This window comes from Terrapene carolina, unplaced genomic scaffold (assembly GCF_002925995.2).
Source record: "Terrapene carolina triunguis isolate 2854851 unplaced genomic scaffold, T_m_triunguis-2.0 Scaffold231, whole genome shotgun sequence".
Taxonomy (NCBI): domain Eukaryota; kingdom Metazoa; phylum Chordata; order Testudines; family Emydidae; genus Terrapene; species Terrapene triunguis.
Window position 1 is genome coordinate 19,186,957 of NW_020664582.1, and position 23,697 is coordinate 19,210,653.

Below are 23,697 nucleotides of genomic sequence, written 5' to 3' on the forward strand. Positions count from 1 at the left end.
TCAGTTCAGACGGGTGGGGATGGTGACCCCTGGCTATAGCAAAAGGCTGCGCAGGCTTTTATCAGTCAAACCCTTGGACAATTGAAGTGCCTCCTCATCTGGAGCACTTCAGAGGCTTCTTTCTATTGCTGTGAATGAGCATCAGCCTTTCACCTGGACAGAGTCATTACCAGAGTGAATAGCCTGGGTTAATCAGGTCCAAGAATGGGCCTTCCATTGTGCCATGTGGAGATTCGCTAGTCTGCTGTGCTGAGGGATCCCGGTTATGGCAGAGCAAGGCTAAGAAGTCTTCTGCTAACCCGGTTCTAATGGGTCCAGGCCCAGCATGGGCTAGACTGGCTTAGGTGCTGAGATGCTGCAGTGACATGTGCTTTAGAGACTAGGCGACATGTTTGGAATTCTGTGATCTCATTGCCAGCAATGCCCCTTCTAGTTCTCCGTGTGTTTATCTCATCCCCTGGCCACTCTGCTTTGGGCAGAGACTCCCCAGGGTTCCTGAAGCACTTGTGAAATTGGCCAGCCATGACAAAGGCTGGAAGAGGCAGTTCTCCAGGGCCCTGAGGGTTAAGGTCCTGTGATGCTGGGGGTGGGAAGCAGGCCCTAGGACTTCTCCCAGCTGCTGTTTTCTGGTGTTTTGAACTCGGAATCTCTAACCCCTGGGTTGGGAAAAACATGACTCTGAATGCAGGATGCATGGTGCTGCTCTTCCAAGCCCTCTGGCTTGAGTGTCCTTTGGACTGGCACTGAAACGCCCCCAGGAAGGGGCTGGCTTGGTGGAGCTGGCAGCTCGGGGGTGGAGCCGGCAGAACTGTGTCTAAAAGGCTGTGGTTTTATGTAAGAGGAACAGCTGCTCTCTCCAACGTCCGGGCTGGTTACTCAGCAATTACCACAGTAATACCCGCTGACATTAAAAACCGGCTTAGTGCTGAGCCGTCCGCGAGTGCGCTGTGGGAGCCCTGTTATGGAACCACAAGCGGCTGGAAGGAGGTCTCCGCTCCCAAAGGGGACACTGGTAAATCTAGCTCACAAGGGACTAGCCTTTTAGATGGCTCAGGGCAGCTGAGTGGCTGTGGTGAGAGGTGCTGTGTACAACATTTGGTGAACCCTGTGGCAAAGGAACACTTGCTTCCAATTCACGGAAGCTCCTTCTGTTTGCTGATATATGCAGGAAGCCAGGAAAGCCAGCTGGCCTGTGTTCTCAATGTTTCCCTGCCCCTAATAAGCTTAAGTGGGGAAGATGCTGTCCAAGCTATCCTGGGCGTATTGTGTCCTCTTAACGTGACCTCCCCCAAGTTCCATTGCCTTGCCCTGCACCAGACCTATCAAGAGGTGGCTGTGTGGAGAACGCAGGGTTGCTGTTACTAAAGCACTGTCTCCTCCACGAGCTCACCTCTGGCATTGCTCCAGATGGATTAAACAGAAGGCGAGTGTAGCATTTGCTTTGCTATTAGCAGGATTTGTCACTTGCTGTTACAGCCACACTCACAACAAGAGGAAAACCTTAGAGCCTGATTAACTTGGGATTACCGGGGAGAGGGCAAAGCTAATTTCAGATTGCAGTTAATTACAAGCGCAGCTGGAGGGGAAGAAATGTCCCTCTGTAAATCTAAGGCTGACATCCGCTCTAGGAACACAGCCTGGGTTGGCCAAGGAGTCAGGAGGGCACTGCCCTTCCCATGCTGCCTGCCCAGAAAGGTGTCCATGCCTGTGGAGGACACCCTCGCTCTGCTGTGCTCAGGCATGCTGGAAATAATGAAGACTGGTGGATTCACAGGTTGCAGAGGCTAATGTGTATCTAGGCAGGGTGTGATTAGATCCCTTCTGTAGCATTGTGGCATTTGGTAGCATTTCACCTTTTCCAAGTGAAGGCTTTGTCTGTCTTGGGGGATCATCCATTGTTGGTGGCTGTTGTAGCTGCCATGGTGCAAACTCCAAATGTGATGAGGAAAGTCACGACTTGCACAGGAGGAGCCCTGCCAGAAACTGGCTACCAGTGGCTCAGTTGGGGCTAGTGCCAAGCATAGACAAAATCCAAGGGAGTTGATTTCGCTGCTATTCTGCCATGATTCCAGGCCGCATGTTTGGAATGTGAAAAATGCCTAAATGCTCCAGAAACTGATGGGGCCACTGTTGTATTAATTTAGTGGAAAACATGGGCCCAAGAGAGAGGTGTTCACATGACCCTGACACTGTCCATTGATAAACAGCGTTAAAACAGGTTTGGATTTGCTATAAAGAGACCTTGGCCTGCTTAGTGCCATGGCAAACGCATTGCCTTCTGTTAAAGATGCAGAAAAGAAGGAAAAATAGTTAAAGCCTTTGAAATGTAAGATGTGAAACAAGACTGTTGTTGTAACATCCCTTTTCCTTTAGCTGAAGAATAGAAGGAAAAACCCCTCATCGGACAGTCTGTTAATCTGATCCCGGTTCCTAAAAAGCAGAACAAGACAAATGCCCATACCTAGCAAAGAGAGGCAGTGCAGCTTCTGGCTCTGGGGCTGACTTTTACTTGAAACCTCACTGCTGGAAAACACAGGCCCAACACACAGTCCCACCAGCCATCCCGAGACCTGGCAACTTGTACCAGTATCGGGCTGGTTAGCGCACTGCTTTTAGCTGCTGTCTGGCCACAGGCTCACGGCAATGTTGCAAGATATGGCAGGCTTGGCTGGCTGAGCCAGACTCCTGTTAGGCAGAAGGAAAAAGGAGAGGGATAGGAAAGAGAAGAAATGAGGTGGGAAGGTAAGGGCACATTTATTGGATGTGTGGGGGAGACAGTCTCACCTCACAGGGGGCAGTAGGGATATAGCTAGCGCTGGGGAGGTGGTGCTGTCATTTGGGTCCCTTTCTGGCCCCATCTGGTCAGGATTAGGATGAAGAAGGTCTCGGGTCTCAGGAGAGACTAAGGGTGGCAGCCATAATGGTGAAGCTTACTCCTTCTCTGTCTCTTGCCTTTCAGCCAGCCAGTGTAGTGTAGCCAGCTTTCCCCCCAGAGAAAGGCAGGGATGGGTGGAATAGTCTATTTCCTCATTATTTGTCCACCAATTAGGCCTAATTTCCAATTCAGCAATTTTGGTTCATTGACTTCTGCTCTTACACTGTTCTTGTTTACCAGGCATGATTTTCACACAGTCCTTCAGTTTGGAGGTCTTTTTGTTTAGACTAATTCCGTTTTTCTGTCTTCCTTTTGCACTGTTTCCCATCTTCATTTATTGTTAGAGGTCACGGTGACAGCTGATGAATGTTTACTCACTTCTTACAGTTAAGTTCCCAGGCAGGGTAAAATCATAGGTCTAATTATGACACTGCTACCAACGAAGTGCTGGGGAGTTGGTTTGCCAAATAGTGCCTGAGTCCAATCCATGAACCCCCCTCGGCAAGAGGGGCTCTAGAGAATGGACAGGCGAACTCACGTCTCCGCCTGTCTGGTCTCTGCTGGCAGGTTTATGGTCAGTTTAGCAAAGGTAGCTTGCCCAGGATGAATTGATTGGGCTGACTGCAGCCCTGAAGGGCACTTGGAAGGTTGTCCGACTCTTCAGTTTAGTAAAATGGATTTTCTGTGGTGTTAGTAGAATGTCATCATCTCCGTTCTTGTGTCACGTCGGAGGCTGTTCGGGCTGCTTCTCCATTGTCTTTTGCAGCAACTTTTCTGGCAAACCTGGTCAATGGCAGTGGTGGCAGTAGGGGACAGTTGTATTTCCAACATGATGAGTTGCTAGAGTTGCTTTCATACTGTTCGTTTCTGTTATTAATCTATCTTTCCTTCCCACTAAGCCATGTCTTTGTAAGGGGCTTGTGGTCTAGCCTGGCAGCGTCTTCCTGGGAGAGGCGATTTGACCTCTAGGGAGCCTGTAACAGAGGCCCACCTGCATGCCGGTGGGCAGCTAATACAGGGAGGTGGTGTCAGGCCAGTCTGACCATTGGCAGTGAAGGTTAGTTCGTCAGAGAGGCCCTTTTGCAGTGGCTGGGGCACTGTGGGAGAGCCCTTGGAGGACTGCTATACCTTGCTTGGCGTAGCATGAGCCTGAACTCTCTCCACAACATCCTCAGCCACAGCACTAGTGATGCACTGTGGGGTCCCTTCAGATTTACCCTCGGGGGAAGCCGAGCAGAGTCAGTAGGGCTCGGAGTGCGACTGGGGCATGATTTAGGGACTCTTGGGTTGAGATGTAGGGTTGGTTAGTCGCTGTTTCTCTAGTGAAGATGAGCCCTAAGTGGTAGCAAAGGGCAGCGCATGCAGCCTTGCTCTCTTGGGAATCCTTGGGCCGCAGGGACAGAAGAGGCAATGGGGGAGGGGCCCGGGTGGGGCTGTGGAGTCTGGTTGGTTGGGGCTCTCTCCTGCAAGTTCTTTTCACTAGTAATCCAGGGCTTGTCTGTTCTCTAGCCTGGAAGACTCCAAGGAAGCTGGCAGGACTAAGACATTACAGGTCTCAAGCTATGAATTCAGGGGAAGGGATTTTTATTCAGACAGTTTTAAACTTTAACGAATATTGAACATACCATCCAAGTGGTGTGTGAGGCTTGGCTACGCGGTGTGTAGTGCGTTAGTGCGCACCAGCGCGTCTCCTCCACAAAACCTTCCCTAGGCCTGGTTCACCCCACCTGGCGTGCACTAGCACACTGCCTGGGCAAGGCCTTGCTGCTTAAATGATTGGACTAGAAATGCCACAATGCACGTTTCTATGGCCTCTATCGAAACCAGCGTAGGTGGGATTGGCATGTCCTGATGTGTCCACAGTCCAATATACTTAGCTGTAAGGCCAGCAAAGCCTTTTGCAGAGGTTGGAGCGGGGGGGCCTCTTGGGCTGTAGAAGGGCTGAGAACCCCAAAGAGGACTGCAGCAGGAACGTTAGTAGAAGTGCAGGCCCAAGAGTGCACTCAAGCAGGTAATGCCACGAAACATGCAGCCACAGGAAGCCTTCAGGAGCTGCTCTGCTCTGGTGAGCCTGGGTGAGGATTTGGTCCCCCTGGGAAACCATGATGCCACCTCCTTACCATGGTGCTAGCTGGGACACATCACTGATTCTCCTTCTTCTCAAAAGCCTCTTGTTGAGCAGGTTACCTCCATCCCCTTTCCCCCTCAGTTACTCTTCCCTCACGCTCCCCTCCCTGGGCTGCTATGGGCTTGGGGTAGGGCGGAGGGCGTGAGATAACCATACAGGGCAGTGTTTGTGCACTTGTCTACAAGACCATAAACTTGAGTAATCAAGTGGCTGGGCAGCCTTCAGCCCAGCCCAGCCCAAGAGGCATTGGAACCACCTAGGACTTGCTATTTTGCTCCAATACGGTATGCTTTGTTAGGATCCTGCTTCTTGGTCTCCCCTGCCCTCTTCTCTAGGGGGTTTTAATGTTGCTGTATCTGGTGAGTCTCCTTTCCTCTTCCTTTTGCTGCATTGCTCTGGATGCCAGGAGTAATGCCCCGGTGCTGTCACCCCCTTGCCGCAGAGGGGTATTCTGGGCTGGGGAGACAGAAGGTGCCTTTCCCTGTGTCACCAGCCTGCATGTTCAGTGTGTCTGGGCTATGTTTGCCCCCCCCCCCCCCCCCCCCGAGCATCTCCAATCTGATAATCTCCTAATCGCCAGCTCCTAGGAGTTCAGTGTCAGCGTCTGCGTCTTACACCTGGCTTACCTCTCGGGAGCAGGTTTCAAAATAGCCTCCGACCTGGTTTCTTAAAGCATGTTAGAAAACAGCCATGTGCTACCCAGGGGGTTCTTGCCTCTTCTTAATTTCCTGTTCCAGCGCCTGCTGGCAAGACACGCTCACCCCAGGTGAGTGCTGCTGCCTCCCTTGTCTGTATGGCCAAGGGCCGTTCTCAGATTCTAAGATCTTCCTCCTCCTTTTGGCACTCTGCTTCCCCCCCCCACCCCCGGACAATTAAAAGCTTAGAATAAAATCTGCCAAAGCTGAGCTCAGATGCTCTAATGATGAGATGCCTATAAATAAGTGTGGGTGGGGCTAGAGGATTTTCCCTTTACCCCCATGGAGGGTGCTGTAAATTCATGGGGCTGGGGGGCCCTGATCTTAAGGGGGAGGTTGCAGGGAGCATTCTCCCTCACACACACCTGATCCCCCATTAATTCCTTATAGCTGCCCCAATAAAGCTGCCAAAGTCCAGTTTGGCCTTTCACCGGGCTGGGAATAGAGGTGGTCTGCCGGTGTGCTCTGGTGATCTGCAGGGCTTTATGGGGGAATTACATCCATTTGGCTGACCTTGAGGTCCCAGGTTGGTTCTCTGCTCTCCCTGATTATTGGCACTGAATGCTGTGTAATCTCATCTTCCCTCTCCCATTGCAGAACTGGCCAGCCAAGAAGCAGTGTGTGGTGGAGGAAATGCTCTCACCAATGCACATGGGAGCCGGGCCTTTCATGCTAATTTTTGGCACGCACTTGACTAAAATGGGTAGTTACTAAAGGAACAAATCTCATAGAGGATGTAGAAGTGCCCTCATCAGGGCTCTTAGCGTGTCTCTTGAAATGAGAACAGGAGCAAGGTTACCATTGCCCTGCCCAGGGGAGGTGAGGACAGGCAGTGCTAGTGTAGCTGCACGTACTAACTTGTCTATTGCCATTTTGTTCTTAGCTACTTAGGGATAGGAGGAAGCTGTGCCTGGCTGTGGCAGTGAGATGTGTGCATTCTGATGGGGATGAGGCTGCCCCTCTGATGGGACCAAGTGGGAACCGGCAGCATTCCCAAGCAGATGCTCCAGCCACCTGCTTATCTATCTTTTCCTGCTTTTTTGCTTCTGCCATGGGGCTGTTTCATCCAAGCCCCCTCCCTGGAGTTCCCATACTCAGCTCGCCCATGGGAGAGGGGTCATTCAAGTTTAGGCTGCCCTGAGGGTGGTTTGTAGGGCTTTTACCCACCCCTGGTGGACCATCTCATTGACAGTATGGGTCTCTGTGTGTAAAGCACTTGGAATGCCCTTACATTTGACCAGTGCTTCTCCACCTACCATCCGGCCAACTGAGCTCCCTCCAGAGCCAGGCGTGCCCCCTGGGGCTCTAAGGCTTCTCTAGCGCCAGTCACTGGGATGTGCAGACATGCCAGGTAGCCTGTCCTATGTGCACTGTCATCAGCCACCTTTTTTTCTGCACCTGCAACCTAGGCGAGCGTGATGATGGTGGCCCTGCTCAGCGGGTAGCAGGAGGCCATCACTGTCTCGGTGCAATGAGGCTGTGACTCACCAGTCTTGCACGTGCACCATTTGGGGAATTGAGTCTTTCTGAAGAAATAGAAGTAAAACAATACACACTCTCCTCCTGTGCACTCGCTTCAGGCTCGCAAGGGTTCCAAGTCACAACTTGGCTGGTTCCCTGAGCCGGACAGTGTCTGCTGGTGAGGTGGGGAAGGAGTAACAAGTTCACTTCCTTGGGATGGGCAGTGACATGTCCCTCCTCTGCTTGCTGCAGCGCTTTGACTGAGTGGGGACCCAGAAACTGTGCCCTGCTCGGCTTCACAATGTGTTTGTGCTTCATTGAACTGCTGTTGTGAAACTGGCTTATCTCCTTCCACCAAGCCAGGGTTGCACCCCTGGCCCTGAAATCTCATGCTACTCTGGGGGTTTTCTGGATCCAGGCAAGGCTTCTCATCTGCCAGCAGTTCTGATGCAGCCTTGGGCTTTCCTGCAGAATACCCTCTTCTAGCATCTTCTGCACAGGTGAACTCTGGTTCACAAGTGCTTTGTGCTTCTCCCTTCCTCGTTCCAGAGGGACCCAGTAATTGAGCAACTCTGGTTGAACTGTTGAGCAGCAGCTGCTATTGCTGTCCTGCACGTCTTCTCAGCGCAGACGGAACCAACCAACAATCAAGACAAACACTCACATGAGATCAAGAAGAGATTCCCAAATTTAATCTCACTTGTGACCTGTGTAGGATTTTATAACTCGGGCCTCAAGGGGTGGTATTCGTGTTTGACTTGTGGTGACTGGTTGCCAGCATGGGATGGGGGCAGAGAGGGACAATGGCACCAGACACCCTTCATTCAGGTCAGAGGGATTGTTTTGTTTCCCTTCTCAAAGATGCAAGAGCTCTCTCAGTATTAAATTTACACCAGAGTCTGTATGTTACAGACTACAGCGCTTGTCCTCTGCTGGCGTTTTCTAGACAGAAAGCAATTTTTCAGTCCTGCCCTGCTCCCAAGGGAAGTGGGGAGGACTGCAAAGTTACTGAACTTCTCTTTTGGTGATTTATTTATTTGCTAATCTGTAGAAGGAAGGAGAGGAGCTTGCAGCTGGAAGTTTGATGGTGGCTGGGCTATCTTGTGTATCTAGCCATTCATCTGTTACATGTAGCAAAGACTTAGTGAGTTGTCTTGCAGATAAGATTGGAAGCTCTCATCTTGTGTAAAGACACCAGTTAGCTTGATGCATGAGCAGTCCCCTCCTTCTGTGTGTTACCCGATCTGCATTTATTGCTAAACCATTATAATTTTGTGGCTTTGAGTTTATCTACTGATTATGAAGCCAGCAGATCTTGTATAATGTATTGTAGAGAAAGGACCTTGCAAATTCTGCAGGTGACGGCCTGGGGATCTGTAAGCCTCGCAAGCTGACAAGCTCAGGATTTATCCTCTTTCAGAAAGAAAGCTGGGAATTTAGGTGCAAAAACCTGCTAATGCAATGTTAAGTTGGTACAGTTAGAATGGCAATGCAGTGAGCAGCATTAGCCCAGCTATGCTGCACATATGCAATGTCTGATTCTTTTCTTGTTAAATATGCAGCTCAATATATTGGGGTCATAAAATGCATCCTACAAAACATGTAGGACCTGCAACATGGCCAACCTATCACTGTTGCTGGGGCCTTGTCTCTAGTATTTCCTGGCTGTCTGCAACCTTCAAGTTGCAGTATGCAGGTTCTTGTGCTGTGTGCACATGCAAATGCTCAGAGTTGTGGGCTGATTCCCTATGACTTTGTGTGAAAACGGCCATCTTCTCCTGATAGCCAGCCATGGCCTCCTGTTGTGTCAGCACTTGACATCAGAATGAAATCCCATGGAAGTGCTGAGGATGCTGACACCGGTCTGTGCTGCCACAGGGATTTTCCCCTTTGGATTTGGGCATACACAGGATACACAGACACTGTCTTTAAGGAGTCAAAGACTTTTATTTTGGTGGGGGGCACTGAAGCCTCCAATTAGATATTTTGGCTCTGAAGTTTGTGAGGAGCTGTGTGAAGAATTCCTGGATCGGGGCTCTTCCTCTCTGACGAGATGGGACTCTGTTTCTGGAGACCCTGATATCATGTGGATTGCCAGCTGAAGAGAAGCTTCTGGATGCTTGTGTTCCTGCCTTGTCTTTCCAAGGACATGTGTCTCACCCTTATGGGGGGCTCTGGAGAGGCAAAGTCATGAATGAAAAACATTTTTCTGTTTTACCTGAGTTTATATAAAGCTTATTCTTATAAAACCTCCTCCGTGTGGGGCTGCCTGGTCCGCTGGCGTCCCTTCACCTTGCCACTTGTTGTTTTGGGCTTTTGGGCTGGCTCAGCACCACGCCCCTTCTGGTGCAGTTTGATCATTTGACCCTCGTCCTCAGATGTGGGGCTTTGGGACATACTTACTTCATTCTGCTCCCCAGAGGAGTGGCTTTTCCTCTCCCACCAGGTCTGGCCGTTGATTGAACCATGCTGCAGGGGTTGAGCTGTAGTTCTAGTGGCGCTGACAGCCACTGGGCTGCCTCCAATTGTACAGTGTGGTCTTGTACTCTGAGCATGGTTCTAGCCATGGTCCTTCTGCCTTAACCCATGGTCAGCACTCAGCAGTGAGACTGCAGGTATTTCTCTCTCAGACTGTCTGTAAATGGAAGTCCCTGATTCTGGTCAGTTTGTGATGCTTCCCTCTGTAGAGCCACACAGGTCAATGTGGAGCTGGTAGAAGTGACTAAGTAGGAAGGAGAAGACTTTATGTAGATGACTCAGAGCCAGCACCCTACAGCTTGGGTGTCAGAGTGTAGGCCAAATACAACGTACGGTGTTCTTCAGAGTTGCCTGTGGCCATTTCTCCCCCTTCAATGTGGAGGTGCAGCCATCTAGTGAAGGTGGAGCAGGCCAGGTTGGAGCCTGTACTCCTCAGATCTATCTCTGTAGAGAGGAGGCTGGCTTTAACCTGCTCTGTCCTAGGCTAGTTAGAGATGACCTCTGCTTTCTGGCATCCTGAGACTTCTGCTTGCAAGTGAGCAAAGCTCACGCACCGTGGCTGCAGGCTGTGGACAGGGCTTGTGCTGGTTCTCTAGGAATATTTATTTGTAAAGAAGATCTGTGGGTCAGGGTAGGGTCCCACCAGTGGTTTACATGAGCTGCTGGATTCCTTCTCTGCCAACACATTTCTTACAAAATGTCTGAGGTGGTTCTTAAACACAGCAGGCTTTGGGAGAGGAGGCAGTGTTTGTGCTGGGGCGGCTGGCAGTTAGCAAGTGTCTCCATCATTAATAATGGGAGCTGCTCGGAAAGAGCCTGTTTTTAAAACAGGACTTGGAGGAAGCAAATATCTCAGTACAGACTCTGAGGCCTGGTCTACACTAACACCCCAATTCGATCTAAGGTACGCAACTTCAGCTACGTGAATAACGTAGCTGAAGTCGACATACCTTAGTTCGAATTTACCGCGGTTCAGACGCGGTCCACACACGGCAGGCAGGCTCCCCCGTCGACTCCGCGGTACTCCTCTCGCTGACGTGGAGTACCGCAGTCGATGGCGAGCACTTCCTGGTTCGAATTATCGCGTCCACACCAGACGCGATAAATCGAACCCGGAAGTTCGATTGCCAGCCGTCGAACTACCGCGGTAGTGTAGACAAGCCCTGAGAGGAGCTGGGTTGATACCACATCAAGCGTGTCCCTCTCTCTCTCTCCTGCTAGGAGACTGGACAATGCCATTCTAGGGGGTAGGGAAGAAAAGCTCTTACTAATTGCATCAAATCCTACCTTCTCCCTGGCAGCTAACCTGGCGGGGGTCCAGCTAGGTACCAGAGTACTGGTAAAGATGAGGATGTTTCAAAGACTTCCCCCAGCAGAGCTGGAAAAGATGGTGAAGGTTTTTCAACGTCAGAGAGAGAGATTGGCCAGCCCTCTGCTTTCTGTGAAGCTCTTTGCACATAGCTCTGCTCTCTCGTTTGGATGATCCACTGACACTGTTACTATAGCAACCACTGCTGCCTAGGATGGGGATAACTGTTGCCATGGTGCTAGCTGGGGAAGAATTCTGCAGAAGAAAAACAGTTAATTATTAACTTGTGGACAAACATGACTTGCAGAGATGCACCCCCCCCCTCCCCAACCAAATAGTTCACTTGTCTGGAGCATGTGGTCTGATCATGTTACTGACTGTGGCTCTTACACTTTTCAGAAGCAGCTGCCTCTCTCTGCAATTAGGTGCACAGCCACCTGATCAAGGCCTTTGATAGTGGGCAGCAGGTGAAGCAGTAGCCTCTGGAAGTGATGTTAATTTGTGCCTGTGGGGCACAAATTAACTTATGTAATTATCCTAGAATGTTCCAGCCAGATCAGACTTGCTAACAGTTTGGCCTGGCCCTGCGCTGACCCTTAACCCTCATGTATCTTCACATGACACGTTCCCCGTACGCAAGTTTAGGGTTTTCTTGTTGGAGTTCAGAGTGGAGTGTTGCTTTAAATGCCTGGGCTATCTCTGCCTCAAGTGTCACCAGGAAATGTGGGGTTTTATGCAGCTGAAAGAATGCTTTGCTTTAATAGGTTTCTTCCCTCAGCAATGGGCTTCAGCTGGACTTGTGATGACTGACATAGTTGAGCTTCTGCACAGGTCTCGGATAGGAAGAAAATTATTTTGGCCAAACCAACAATCAAAGAGATGCTATTAGTGTTTCTGCTTGTTCTGTACTGATACTCTGAGAGGGAAATGTCACTGCCACATGCCAACAGAAAGCTTTGTGCTTAATAGCATCCCTAACAGACTCCATTTCCTATGAACTTTCACTATCTGCTGGTGATGGCACCCAGCAGTAAAATCCTGTGGAGGGTAAATCTAATGCTTCTGTTCTTGATGCTGTTGAGTGCTCAAACAGTTCTCTGGTTAAGAGCATCTGCAAAGAGGCTCCTGGAAGAGGAAAGGCACAGGATGTGCAGTTAACTTTCAGTAACACAGCAGCTGAAAAGTCACACAAAACCTCAGATTAAATGCACAGTACAGGCTAGCAACATGGTAATGATCAAACACATGTCTTTGTTTCTGCTCTAGAGTGCTGGGATCTGGTTCCTGTGATTGCACATCTCAGCCTGAGGACTTTGCGGTTTGGCTCCTGGTACAGTTCGTTGTGCAGAGATCATAGGATATCTTTTTCTCTATCCTGCTAGTCACAATGTGCAGGATTTAAGATACATTCTTAATGTACTGGGGCAATCTTGAATCACACGGGTGATTTTCTATCCAAGGATTTGCCCAACACCGTAGTTAGTATAAGCACTTCATTTGTGCTTCCTCTAAAGCACGCTCCTCCTATCTGGAACCTACAGTAATTCCCTCGCACGTGTTAGGCTTGGTCTACACTACACTACAAATTTATGTCGGTATAACTATGTCCACTCCCTTGTGCGACGTAGTTATACTGAACTAACCTCCAGTGTAGATCACAGTATGTCAATGAGAGGGCTTCTCCCGTTGACATAGGTATCACGTCTCTGGGAGGTGGAGTACCAATGCCAACAGGAGAAGCTCTCCCATGGACATAGACATAGTCTCCACTATGCACTAGTGTGCAGCTACAGCACTCATAGAAGAATCATAGAAGATTAGGGTTGGAAGAGACCTCAGGAGGTCATCTAGTCCAACCCGCTGCTCAAAGCAGGACCAACCCCAACTAAATCATCCCAGCCAGGGCTCTGTCAAGCCGGGCCTTATAAACCTCTAAGGATGGAGATTCCACCACTTCCCTAGGTAACCCATTCCAGTGCTTCACCACCCTCCTAGTGAAATAGTGTTTCCTAATATCAAACCTAGACCTCTCAATGTAAGTGTAGACAAGTCCTTAGCTAGTTGACCCTTACCACACCCTTGGGAGGTGGGTATGATCCCAATTTTAGAAGTGGGGAAGCAGGCACAGCCATTAAGTGATTGACCCAAGGCCATAGTAGGGGTTGGTGGCAGAGGATGAGCTGGGATTAGAACTCAGGAATTCTAGATTCCAGTTGTGCTCAAACCTCAGAGCAGTGGTGCCCAAATTTTTCCTGTCACTTCCCCCTTACTAGTAATGGAATCTGTCTGCGCCATTACTGCACAGTTGGCTCAGCAGAGGAGCTTGGGCTGGAGGAGGAGCTGGGGCTAGAGGTGGAGCTGGCCTGGGGGTGGAGAACATTCCTCCACACTCCTCAGTTTGGGGACCACTGCTCTAGAGCAAGTCTCTCAGAAAGGCCCCACACACTGTTCTTCACTCATGCATTTGCAAGCTAAGTTCACTTACGTATATTGGAGGTCCAAATTAATTTTGCCAGCATAAAATAGGTTTTCAGAGCTGCTTTTACTCTGTACCTCTGTAACATGGAGAGTAACCACAAGGACTACTGATCTCCCCTCCCGCACAAAGGTAGAGTTGCTGTCTAGTGGCAGGGAATTGGAATTGGTCCGAAGACAAAGCATGACCAGGGTTGGAAAGAGTGGTGTTCAGCCACAGACCTTAACAGTGGTTGACTCAGCAAAGGGCCCCATTAGCAGACCACGGTCTAGTCAAGATCCACCTCTAGTTAAAAATAGCTGCAGGCAAGTTCCTATTAGCTTCCATGAGTGCTGAAGAAAAGGTAGCAGAACTTACCCCCCAGACTAGTGTGAACAGAGAGGTGAGGCAATATTGTGTCTTGGGAATACTTGTTCTATTTCAGTGAAGTCCGCTTAATGGCTTCAAAGCTGCTTGGCATTTGCATTCTGCCAGAGGGAGGTTTTTAAAAAAAACAGGCAAAACTTCTTAAACTGAAAAGGTCAGAGCTTTATTGAATGCTGACTGCTTTTCTGTGCCCTGGAAGAAAAGGGATCCAGAAGGTGGAGGGCCAGGGTCAGGGCATGGTAATGAGTCCTCCATGTCTTGGGAGAAGGCATTTTTCCATCTTTTCATCTTTCCATTTGGATCAACATGGAGCACTGCAAGCTGGGAATTGTAGCCTCTGTAGGCTGCAGCTCTGTATTAAAGAAAAGGGTTTTTGGGGTGCATTTGGCCACCCCCACTGTTGGTTGTGATCCCAGAGAGCAGTCTGAAGTCCAAGCCAAGGCCACACACACTTTCCTTACTGAATTTGTTTTCCTTCCACAGATTATTTGTGCACTCCTGAGGAAAACGTGTATAAAATAGATTTCACCAGGTTTAAAATCCGAGACATGGAGTCTGGCACAGTACTGTTTGAAATCACTAAACCACCTGCCTCAGGTGAGTGCAGAGAGTGTTGTCACTATTAAACAAATGCCACTTCACATCTCTCTTCTTACGAAATAACCTTTGCCTTTCTCCAGCCCCTTTCACTCCAAGCACTTCTCAAATAGCACTGTCAACTTGAAATCTAGTCACTTTAAAAAAATTATATTCCTATCGAAGTTGGGCCTCTAGGCCAGGGGTGGGCAAACTTTTTGGCCCGAGTGCCACATCTGGGTGGGGAAATTGTATGTAGGGCTGGGGCAGAGGATTGGGGAGCAGGAGGGGGCTCAGGGCAGGGGGTTGGGGTGCGGCAGGGGGTTGAGGTGCAGGAGGGCTTTGGGGTGCAGCTCTGGCCCGGCGCCACTTACCTCAAGCGGCTCCAGGGTGGCAGCAGTGCACAGCCAGGCTAAGGCAGGCTCCCTGCCTGCCTTGGCCCCACACTGCTCCCAGAAGTGGCCAGTATGTCCAGCAGTGGCTCCTGTGGTGGGGGAGCGGCAGGCAGCTCTGCCACGTGCGCTGCCCTTGCCCCCGAAGCTCCCATTGGCCGCGGTTCCCCATTCCCAGCCAGTGGGAGCTGTGGGGGGCGGTGCCTGCAAGTGAGGTTAGCGCACGGAGCCCTCCTCCCCCCCAGGAGCCGCAGGGACATGGTGCCAGCCGCTTCCGGGAGCAGGGCCAGGGCAGGCAGGAAGCCTGCCTTAGCCCCGCTGCGCCATGGGGCTGGCGATCCTGCGGGCCGCATTGAGCACCCTGACTGGCCGGATCTGGCCTGCAGGCTGTAGGCACTAGCCTGCATCAGTGTCCGTTGTGCCAATATGGACATGTGATAAAAAAGCAAGTCCCTTCCCCAGTGTTTTTAATTTGCTACATGTGACAAGAAGCAACAGGTGGATACTGCACATAAATGGGAGAGCAGCGGTATGAGGTCATGGTGAAACTGGTTAGTGTCATTGGAAGCAGTAGTCTCAGATTTGACACCAGCTTCTCAGTGCCCCTGCCAATTTCTGTGGTTTCACAATCCTGTTTTCCTATTGCTTAAAATGTCTTTCACGCAGCAGCAGGGAAGAGACACTTCTCCAAAGGGAGACTCTGTCTGTAGAGGAGGAACTGAGTATATGTGAAGTGCTATCAAAGACACAGAGTAAGCAAACTGAAACACACAGGGTTTGTTTAATCTCTGTTAAATCGTTGGTGTTACTTGTAACCATGATAATGACAATTCAGACAGAAGCATGACTTATATTTTAAGTTAAGTGTCCCTTTGAACCTCTATCTCCCTGCACGTGAAATGGAGTTTTCTTCATGTTACAGATGGAGAAACTGAAGCACAAAGCTGAAATGGCTCATTCAGTGTCCCGCAGTCAAAAGTATAACTGGGTTCAAAAAAGAATTAGACAGGTTCATGGAGGATAGGTTCATCAATGGCTATTAGCCAAGATAGTCAGGGACACAACCGATGCTCCAGATGTCCCTAAACCTCTGACTGCCACAAGCTGGGACTGGACGACGGGATGGATCACTTGATATTTGCCATGTTCTGTTCCTTCCCTCTGAAGCATCTGGCACTGGTCACTGTTAGCCCAGCATCCTGTCTTCCATGTGGACCACTAGTTTGACCCAGTGTGGCCATTTTTATCTTCTCCAGGAGACAGCATAGTGACTCCAAACACTCTAGAATCTTTACTGACACAGAAGTGCAAGAGTTGGGACACTTAACTGGGTAGCAGCATGACTTTGCAGCTGGGATTGAGATCAACATTTACATTTGAGGAACACACCCTTTATATTTCAGTCATATAAATAACTTAAAATATTGTTCCCCGAATGTAAAGCTCTTGCCTGCTCAGTGATAGAGAATGAAAGTAGCCTGTAAACAGTTTCTCCAGCAGCCAGTAAATAGAGGGAGGTGTGCAGAAGTAGCAGGCAGACCCTTTGCTGTGCTCTGCTGCAGGGCAGTCTTAATGCTGTAAGTGACAGAATAAACAGCAGATATGGCAGAAGTGGCAAGTCTGTGCCGGAGATCCCACTCAGAAGGAAAATGGGAGTTGGGAAATCTAGCATTTCTAGACTTTTCTGCATGTCAGCTCCCATTATGTGTGTTTATTGATTCTCCCTCAACCCCTCAAAATGTTACTGAATTTGATGCCATGGAAAGTAATAGGTTTCTTATGTCTGTTCTAGCCAGGGATAGTGAGGGTAAGTGCTGTGCAAGCTTCCCATATGTATCTTTGCTAGCACATTTGCAGCACCAGTGGATCTTCCAGTTCTGGGCCTTACTTTCCACTGTTAAATCACCTGTGTCCTTGCCTTCAACTCTCCTGCCATTCCAGCAGTGAGTCTCCATTGAGCGGAGGTTGCCAGTCATTCCAAACTGTATGCCTGTCTTATACTTGTGAGCCAACTCCTGAGATAGTGGGAGAGAGAAGCTAGTGACCTGGCCTCCACTGCCAGCTTCTTCTGCAAACATTTACTTTGTATAACTGTTTTCAGATTCTTCCATGTTTATAGAGCTGGAATCCAGTGTGTGCATTACCGCTTTCTGCTAGGGGATGCTATCCCCATGGAATGGCATGAGGAGAAGAACAGAGCTGAAGAGCCAAACTTTATGGCTCTGAAGCAACACTACAGCCCCACACTGATTTGTGGACAGTGATAGCCACATGATAAAATCAGCTCTGAAGAACCAAAATAAAATAATGAGAATGTGTTGAGGAGATCCAGAGAGAGGCCCACCTCATTCTCTACTGCCACAACTGACTTGATTCCTTCACAAAGAAATTGCTGCTGCAAAGTTGGACTGTGCTATCTCTATCACTACATTTCCTTCAAGAAGCAGGCAGATGGTAGATCTGTCTTTAGTTTTCTGGAAGTATTCATACTCGTTAGGGATACAAACAAGCAAATAGATTAGCTGACATAGCATCAGTGACTGGAACTGTTTGGGGTAGAGGTGTAATACTGTACTTTTATATTACCTTCCACCTGAGGATATCCAAGCTCTTTACAGACAATACACAGCGCAGGACCCCTGGTAGATAAGTAAACATTAGCCACTTTCTGCAGATAGTTAACTTCTCAGTGCCTGAGTTTGCCTGACTTGTTCACAAACATCTTATGCAATCTTTGGCTGGGCCTTCAAACTGAGGAGACAGGCAGTATCAGGAATGGAGGATCTCTGAAGGGGAAGGGGGGACTTCAAGGTACCAGTTAAAGATGCTCTCCTTAGGTTCCCATTTCTCAGTCCACAATGATGATTTGATTTGTGCCATTCCAGAACGTGAACATGGTGATAAAAAGGATGTTGACCCTAATGCCGGACGGTTTGTACGCTATCAGTTCACCCCAGCTTTCCTTAGACTTCGGCAAGTTGGAGCCACGTAAGTACCTGGGGTATTGTGCTGCTCTTTGTAGTACTGAAATCGGTTGCACACTTACTGGTTGGGGTGAAAATGTCTTTAGTTTGCTGTAGGTACCAGATAGGTTTGCAACTTAAGTCAGTTTAGTAGAGGCTTTTTGTTGATTGTGAAGAGGATCTCCTAACACCTTGAGGTTTGAACATTGAACCTGCCCAGTGCTTGTACCGAATCGAGAAATGGGGTCCAAGAGACTAATGCTAGGGTCTCATGTGGCGGTGCAGAACCAACAGGCTACACGCAGGTATCCCAGCTCCTCTTCCGAGAAGTGTGGCTTGGCAGTTGCTGTCTCAGTTGCTCAGATTTTGAAAGAGGGATCTGCAGCCTCCCTCATTCCCAGCATCACTCCATGGATGTGAATGGAATAATGAATTACAATGTGAACACTTAAAGCACATCAAAATTTGCACCATTGCATTACCTTTGGTGTGTCTGGTAGGACCTGGTGCATGTCAATAAATGATGCCAAAGTGCAGCACCAATAAAACAGATTTTTCTGTAAAACTTCAGTCCAAGAATATTGCCACTGACTTTTAAATTGTAAAATGCAGATGTGCATATATTGGGGGGAAGCATATCCTGAAAAATGAAAAAACTAACTGGTTCAGGGAATTTGTTGTTTATTAATTTATTCCAGGTGAGCCTAGCTCGCTCTAAACGTGTCCTTCCCTTACAGGTAGCAATGTATCTATGGTGGGGTGTTGTGGGTAGAGAGGTGCAAGTTTTGGCTGAGATGCCCATACCTTCCCTTCTAGGTTGGGTGGGAGGGCCCTTTCTGCTCTCCTCAGAGATTGCCTACAGGATATTGGATCAGGTTGTGTCTGATCCTTTTGTTTTCTCCACGTTCACTTATGTATAAATTATTACAGCAGATTAAAGGCTTCATGCCCATCAGTATTATAGGATCACATCCACAATACTTTAATTACATAAACATCAGCTGCTGTTTCAGTACCAATCCCATTTTTCAGGTGTGTAGAAGTCACTAGTTTGGATTCATGTCAGACTGGAATTTGGGAAACTGTTTCAGTTTCAAAGCAGGGCTATTCTTAAAAAGAGGTTTGCATTAGTCTAACTTTTAAAGAAGACAAACAGCATTTTTTGGATGTCTGATTACATCCTAATTAAAGGTTGAATTTTAAAGAATGAGAACTTGTAGGCAGAATGTTTAGGAACAAAGTGAAGGTTTCTGCCTCTAGAGTCTTAAAACAAGCACCCCTAACGTTGTGCTTTGGTTGGGAATCCACATCCTTACTGTTTGGGACAAAGAATCCAAGTTGCATGCCAGCCTCTTCATCCTATTGCCTGCTACTCTGTTCAAGCAATAAATATTCACTTTCATTTGGGGTGGTTGAAGCATGAAGGGACATGTGAATCTTTAGTGCATCTGGCACGTAAATATCTTGTGATGCCAGCTACAACAATGCCATGAGAACACCTGTTCTCACTTTCAGGTGACATTGTAAATAAGAAGCCGGCAGCATTATCTCCCATAAATGTAAACAAACTTGTTTGTCTGAGTGATTGGCTGAACAAGAAGTAGGACTGGGTGGACTTGCAGACTTTAAAATTTTACATTTTATTTTTGAATGCAAGTTTTTTTTGTACATAATTCTACATTTGTAAGTTCAACTTTCATGATAAAGAGATTGCACTACAGTACTCATATTAGGTGAATTGAAAAATACTATTTCTTTTTTTACAGTGCAAGTACTTATCAAAAATAAATATTAAGTGAGCACTGTACACTTTGTATTCTGTGTTGTAATTGAAATAAGTATATTTGAAAATGTGGAAAATATCCCAAAATATTTAAATAAATGGTATTCTATTATTATTTTAGAGTGCGATTAATTGCAATTCATTTTTTTAATCGCTTGACAGCCCTAATTAAAATAGCTTTTGAAAAAATCCACCTATACTAAGGAAGCTGTGCTGAATGCTCTGCTGTTTATGCAATATGTTTGAGCAGCTTTTCCTCTACTGATGGTGATTTAAACTGGTGAAATTCACACTCGTATTTCACTTTTGTGCAGGAAAAATAATTGTGTGCATTGTGTAATCCTGATTGCTTTGCTTCCTGGCTGATTTGTAGCATCACATTGTGTGCCTTTATACAAGCATGTTTAGGAGCAGTTGCTTTAAGATTTTCAGCATTGTTTAAAAGGACTCAGTTGTGTGTGGTGAGCAGAAACTTTTGACCAGGAACAAAACTCCTTGTTTCAATCTTCCTTTCTTCTCCATTGCAGGGTAGAGTTCACAGTAGGGGACAAGCCCATTAATAACTTCCGCATGATTGAGAGGCACTACTTCCGGGATCAGCTGCTCAAGAGTTTTGATTTTGAATTTGGGTTCTGCATCCCCAGCAGTAAAAACACTTGTGAACACATCTATGAATTCCCACAGCTCTCGGAGGATCTCAGTAAGTTTTCCCAGTCAATGGGTTGCCAGGGAGGGACGATAAACGGAGTTATTTTGGAGGGCTCCATCCCAAATGGAGCCATGTATTTATTGTTAAGTGGGAATGGGAGAGTACAAAAACTATTTGGAAGCATCTGTGTTAATAGAGAAATCACATTCTTGTGCCAGATGTACAACCACCGCTGAAATGGCTGTGCTTTTCTCTTACCAACAGAAGTTGGGTCCAATGAAAAATATTACTTCACCCATCTTGTGTCTCTAATATCATGGGATTGATGCGGCTACAACATTTCATTTTGTGGTGCATTTTTAGAATTATTTCCATCAAACTGTGAAGACCTAAGTTATTTTGTAATCAATTAACGTTGCTGTATAATTTAGTGCCGCTGAGCTGCAGAAATTAGGATTGTTGCACATTAGATGTAAATGATTTGGCCCAAGTCCCTGGGGCCTTGGCTATCAGCAGAAGAATAGCTCTGTGCTGATGATGGGGGTGGGGTGGGGGGGTTGTACCTTCATGTTTATTCTTTCAACAACAGTCATGTCAAATGTGCCAAGTTTTGAGTTTTTCTGCCTAAATGCCAGCTCTGCAAACTACCTAGGACTCAAAAATTGAGCTGTATTTTTTTTTTTTCTACCTCCTTCTTCAGAGATAAGATTCTGCACTCAGAATTTACCATAGGTGACAATGGTCAATAGAGCGCTCACTCTTCTGTAGATGTATTGGTCACACTATATTAATTTCACTTATAAACAGCCTGTGCAGGGTCAAATGATTAATAGATGTTATAAGCATGTAACAGGCCTGAGTAGTATGTTATATAGGTAGTTATAAGCACTTTCCGCTGATGTGCTTATAGGTGATTATAAGCAACCTGTTGGACACTAATAATTGATTACCCATTTATTAAAACATCTACCAATCATTTATTAAACAGTTTATAAGTGGAACCCTAATATGAAGAGATTTTTGTATTGCTTGTGCAATGGTATGAACTTTAGAGTGTCAGACGTAATCACAGGAAGCAGATTCTGAGTAAGAATGGCATGTCCCTAGTCACTTTTTGAGTGCAGCGCCCCTCTGCTCCCCTCACCCTCAGCTCCCTTTTAAACCTTGTGCTTAGAAAGGAAGGCTTAATGGTTAAAGCACTAGATTGGAACCCAGGAGATCTTGGTTCACTTCCTGCCCTGTCACAGACTTCATGTGTGATCTTGAGCAAATCACTTCACTTTTTTGTGCTTCGGTTGCCCATTAGTAAAATGGAGATGATACTTCCCATCTCACAGAAGTGTTGCAAGGAGAAGCTCATTAATGTTTATTAATAGGGCCCTGAGAAAATACAATTTCATGGACTGCAGAAATCACAAAAGTAATCCAGTACTGCGATTTTTTTCAACAGCAGAGAGGGGGCCTCTGCATATGCAGTTTTGTGCTTGGCGCAGCTCATGGTGTGTGGCAGCCTCATGTCGGGGCAGCAGTGCTGCCTTGTGTAAAACCGTCTGCTAAATCGCTTCCCCCCCCTCCCCCTCCCGAACTGCTTTGATTTACTCTGGCAGCTGCAGACTTTTTTTTCTCCCTTTCTTCCGCCTGGTGGTGGGTGGGCACCAATCTGGCTCATCTTCTGCACACTTGGTAGCTGGTTTTATGCAAGGCCACTGCTTGAAACATAAGCGGCCTGAGTGGGGAGCTGGGAACATATACCAGCCACTGAATCTCCCCAAACTACTGTTCTGATGTGGTACTGCTGTGTGCTACAAGTCACACTGAGCATGAGACCAGTGTCTGCTGATGGGAAAATTGTAGCAGTCTGGGGGGACTTGGCAGTTGGGGTACACTTCATCTCCCCACTGAGGCTGTGGCTGCTCATGTTCCAGAAAACCATCTGCTAAGTCTGCAGGTGAGCCAGCTAAGCAGATGGGTGGGCACCAAGTAGGGGAGAGGGAGATAATAGTTTGCAGCTGCCAGAATAAATTGCAGCAATTCATGAGGGACTCAGTGGCTGGTTTTATACAAAGGAATGCAGCAGTGACTTTTTGCTGATTGTATCCCATGCATATCTCATGAAAATCACTACTGTACCCATGACACTGCCGTGAACTTTCTTTAACAAATCCTTGATTTTTCCCAGCGCCCTATGCATGAGGTGCTTAGATACTATAGAGATAAGGGGGAGAGGGCAGGTAAGTACCTAGACAGTACAATTTCTCATGGTCACTTGCTTCAGGATGGCCATTAGTTGTGACCAGAACAACCATGTAAACTGTATCTTTACACATCCTGGTATAATTGCTGAAGAAAACACCAGATTTACAGTCTATCGTTTGTGTGAGGTAAAAACAAAAATTTACCAATGTGCAACTTTTTTTGCAGTTCGAGAGATGATCCTTCACCCCTATGAGACACAGTCGGACAGTTTCTACTTTGTAGACAACAAGCTGGTGATGCACAACAAGGCAGATTATTCGTACAGTGGAGGACCATGAGTACTGAGTGGACAGCAGAGCTGTGCTGGCCTTTCCTTTCCTGTAGAAATTGTCAGGGATTCTACCACCTTCCTGCAGTTGACTTCCCAGGTCAGCTGAGCACAGATCCATGAACCAAGGACTCTTTGCTGTAGTAGGAGTTTCATGACTAAACTTGTTGAAGTCTTTCATCTTTCCTGAGCTTTGAAGCAGAACCCAGTCCTTCAAGAACTCTAAACACAGTTTTCCACTCCAATGAGTGATCTTTGGTCACCAGAGTCTGAGGCTCTTTAAATAGCTCTGTGTAAAAATGGTCTGATATATCATCCAGTTATTATCAATCCAGGAATTCTGTGCCCAAATTCTCCAGATCCATGTTTTCATTATTAAGCATCTCTTTGCACAATTGCTGTCTCTTAGAATGTGGGGTGGGAGCGCCTGTGAACAGGCAGAAGTCTAATGCAAATACAGAGATGCATATCTTTATCTGATTCTGTTTATGAATGCTTCAAAGTTTTAATCCTAACTTCGTTTCTACATCCACCTAAAAATGTCTGTCTTTCATCCTGAGAAGCAAAATGTAAGTGTGATTTTAGAGAGAGAGAGCGCCTCTCTAAATCTAGAACTCAGCACATGTTTTACCTCCACATAACATTTCCTGTAAGATATCTTGGAAACAATGAAACTCACACTGAAGGACAGTAATTCAATTTCGGGTCTGTCTTCAACTACCCTTTTTTTCTCCCACTGTTAGAAACCTAGTATTGAGGGTCTGCAAGTCCCCACAAGCGTTGTCCTCTTTCATTTCAGCTTCTGTGTTCTTTGCTGAATCATCCAGTCAAGAAGTAGATGTTTTTAGTTTAGCTTGGCATTATCAGGCAGTTAATGTTCAGCCTATACCTGGTGTAAGCTTTTCTTCCCTGAATCTAATTTCTTCTTTAGCTGCCTGTATAGAGAAGTGTACCGAGACAAGATGCTTCAGTATGGGTTGTCAGAGGGAAGTAGTTTCATTTCTCCAAAGTGATTAGAGCCA

The 23,697-nt window shown here is 47.4% G+C and overlaps 1 protein-coding gene across 2 annotated transcripts in view; it reads left to right on the forward strand.

Annotated features, from left to right (window-relative positions):
• Positions 1-23,288, forward strand: part of UNC119 (unc-119 lipid binding chaperone) — a 28,540-nt gene extending 5,252 nt beyond the window's left edge. Inside the window, exons 1-5 of one of the 2 annotated variants that reach the window (XM_026656430.1) lie at positions 949-1,012; positions 14,272-14,385; positions 17,642-17,744; positions 20,030-20,202; positions 22,573-23,288. In XM_026656430.1, coding sequence (XP_026512215.1) covers positions 14,337-14,385; positions 17,642-17,744; positions 20,030-20,202; positions 22,573-22,685 — 438 coding nt within the window. In that variant the 5' untranslated portion in view covers positions 949-1,012; positions 14,272-14,336 and the 3' untranslated portion in view covers positions 22,686-23,288. Of the gene's footprint in view, positions 1-948; positions 1,013-14,271; positions 14,386-17,641; positions 17,745-20,029; positions 20,203-22,572 lie in introns of those variants that run through there. The other variant, XM_026656429.1, reaches the window with a different exon arrangement.
• The last annotated feature ends 409 nt before the right edge of the window (positions 23,289-23,697 follow it).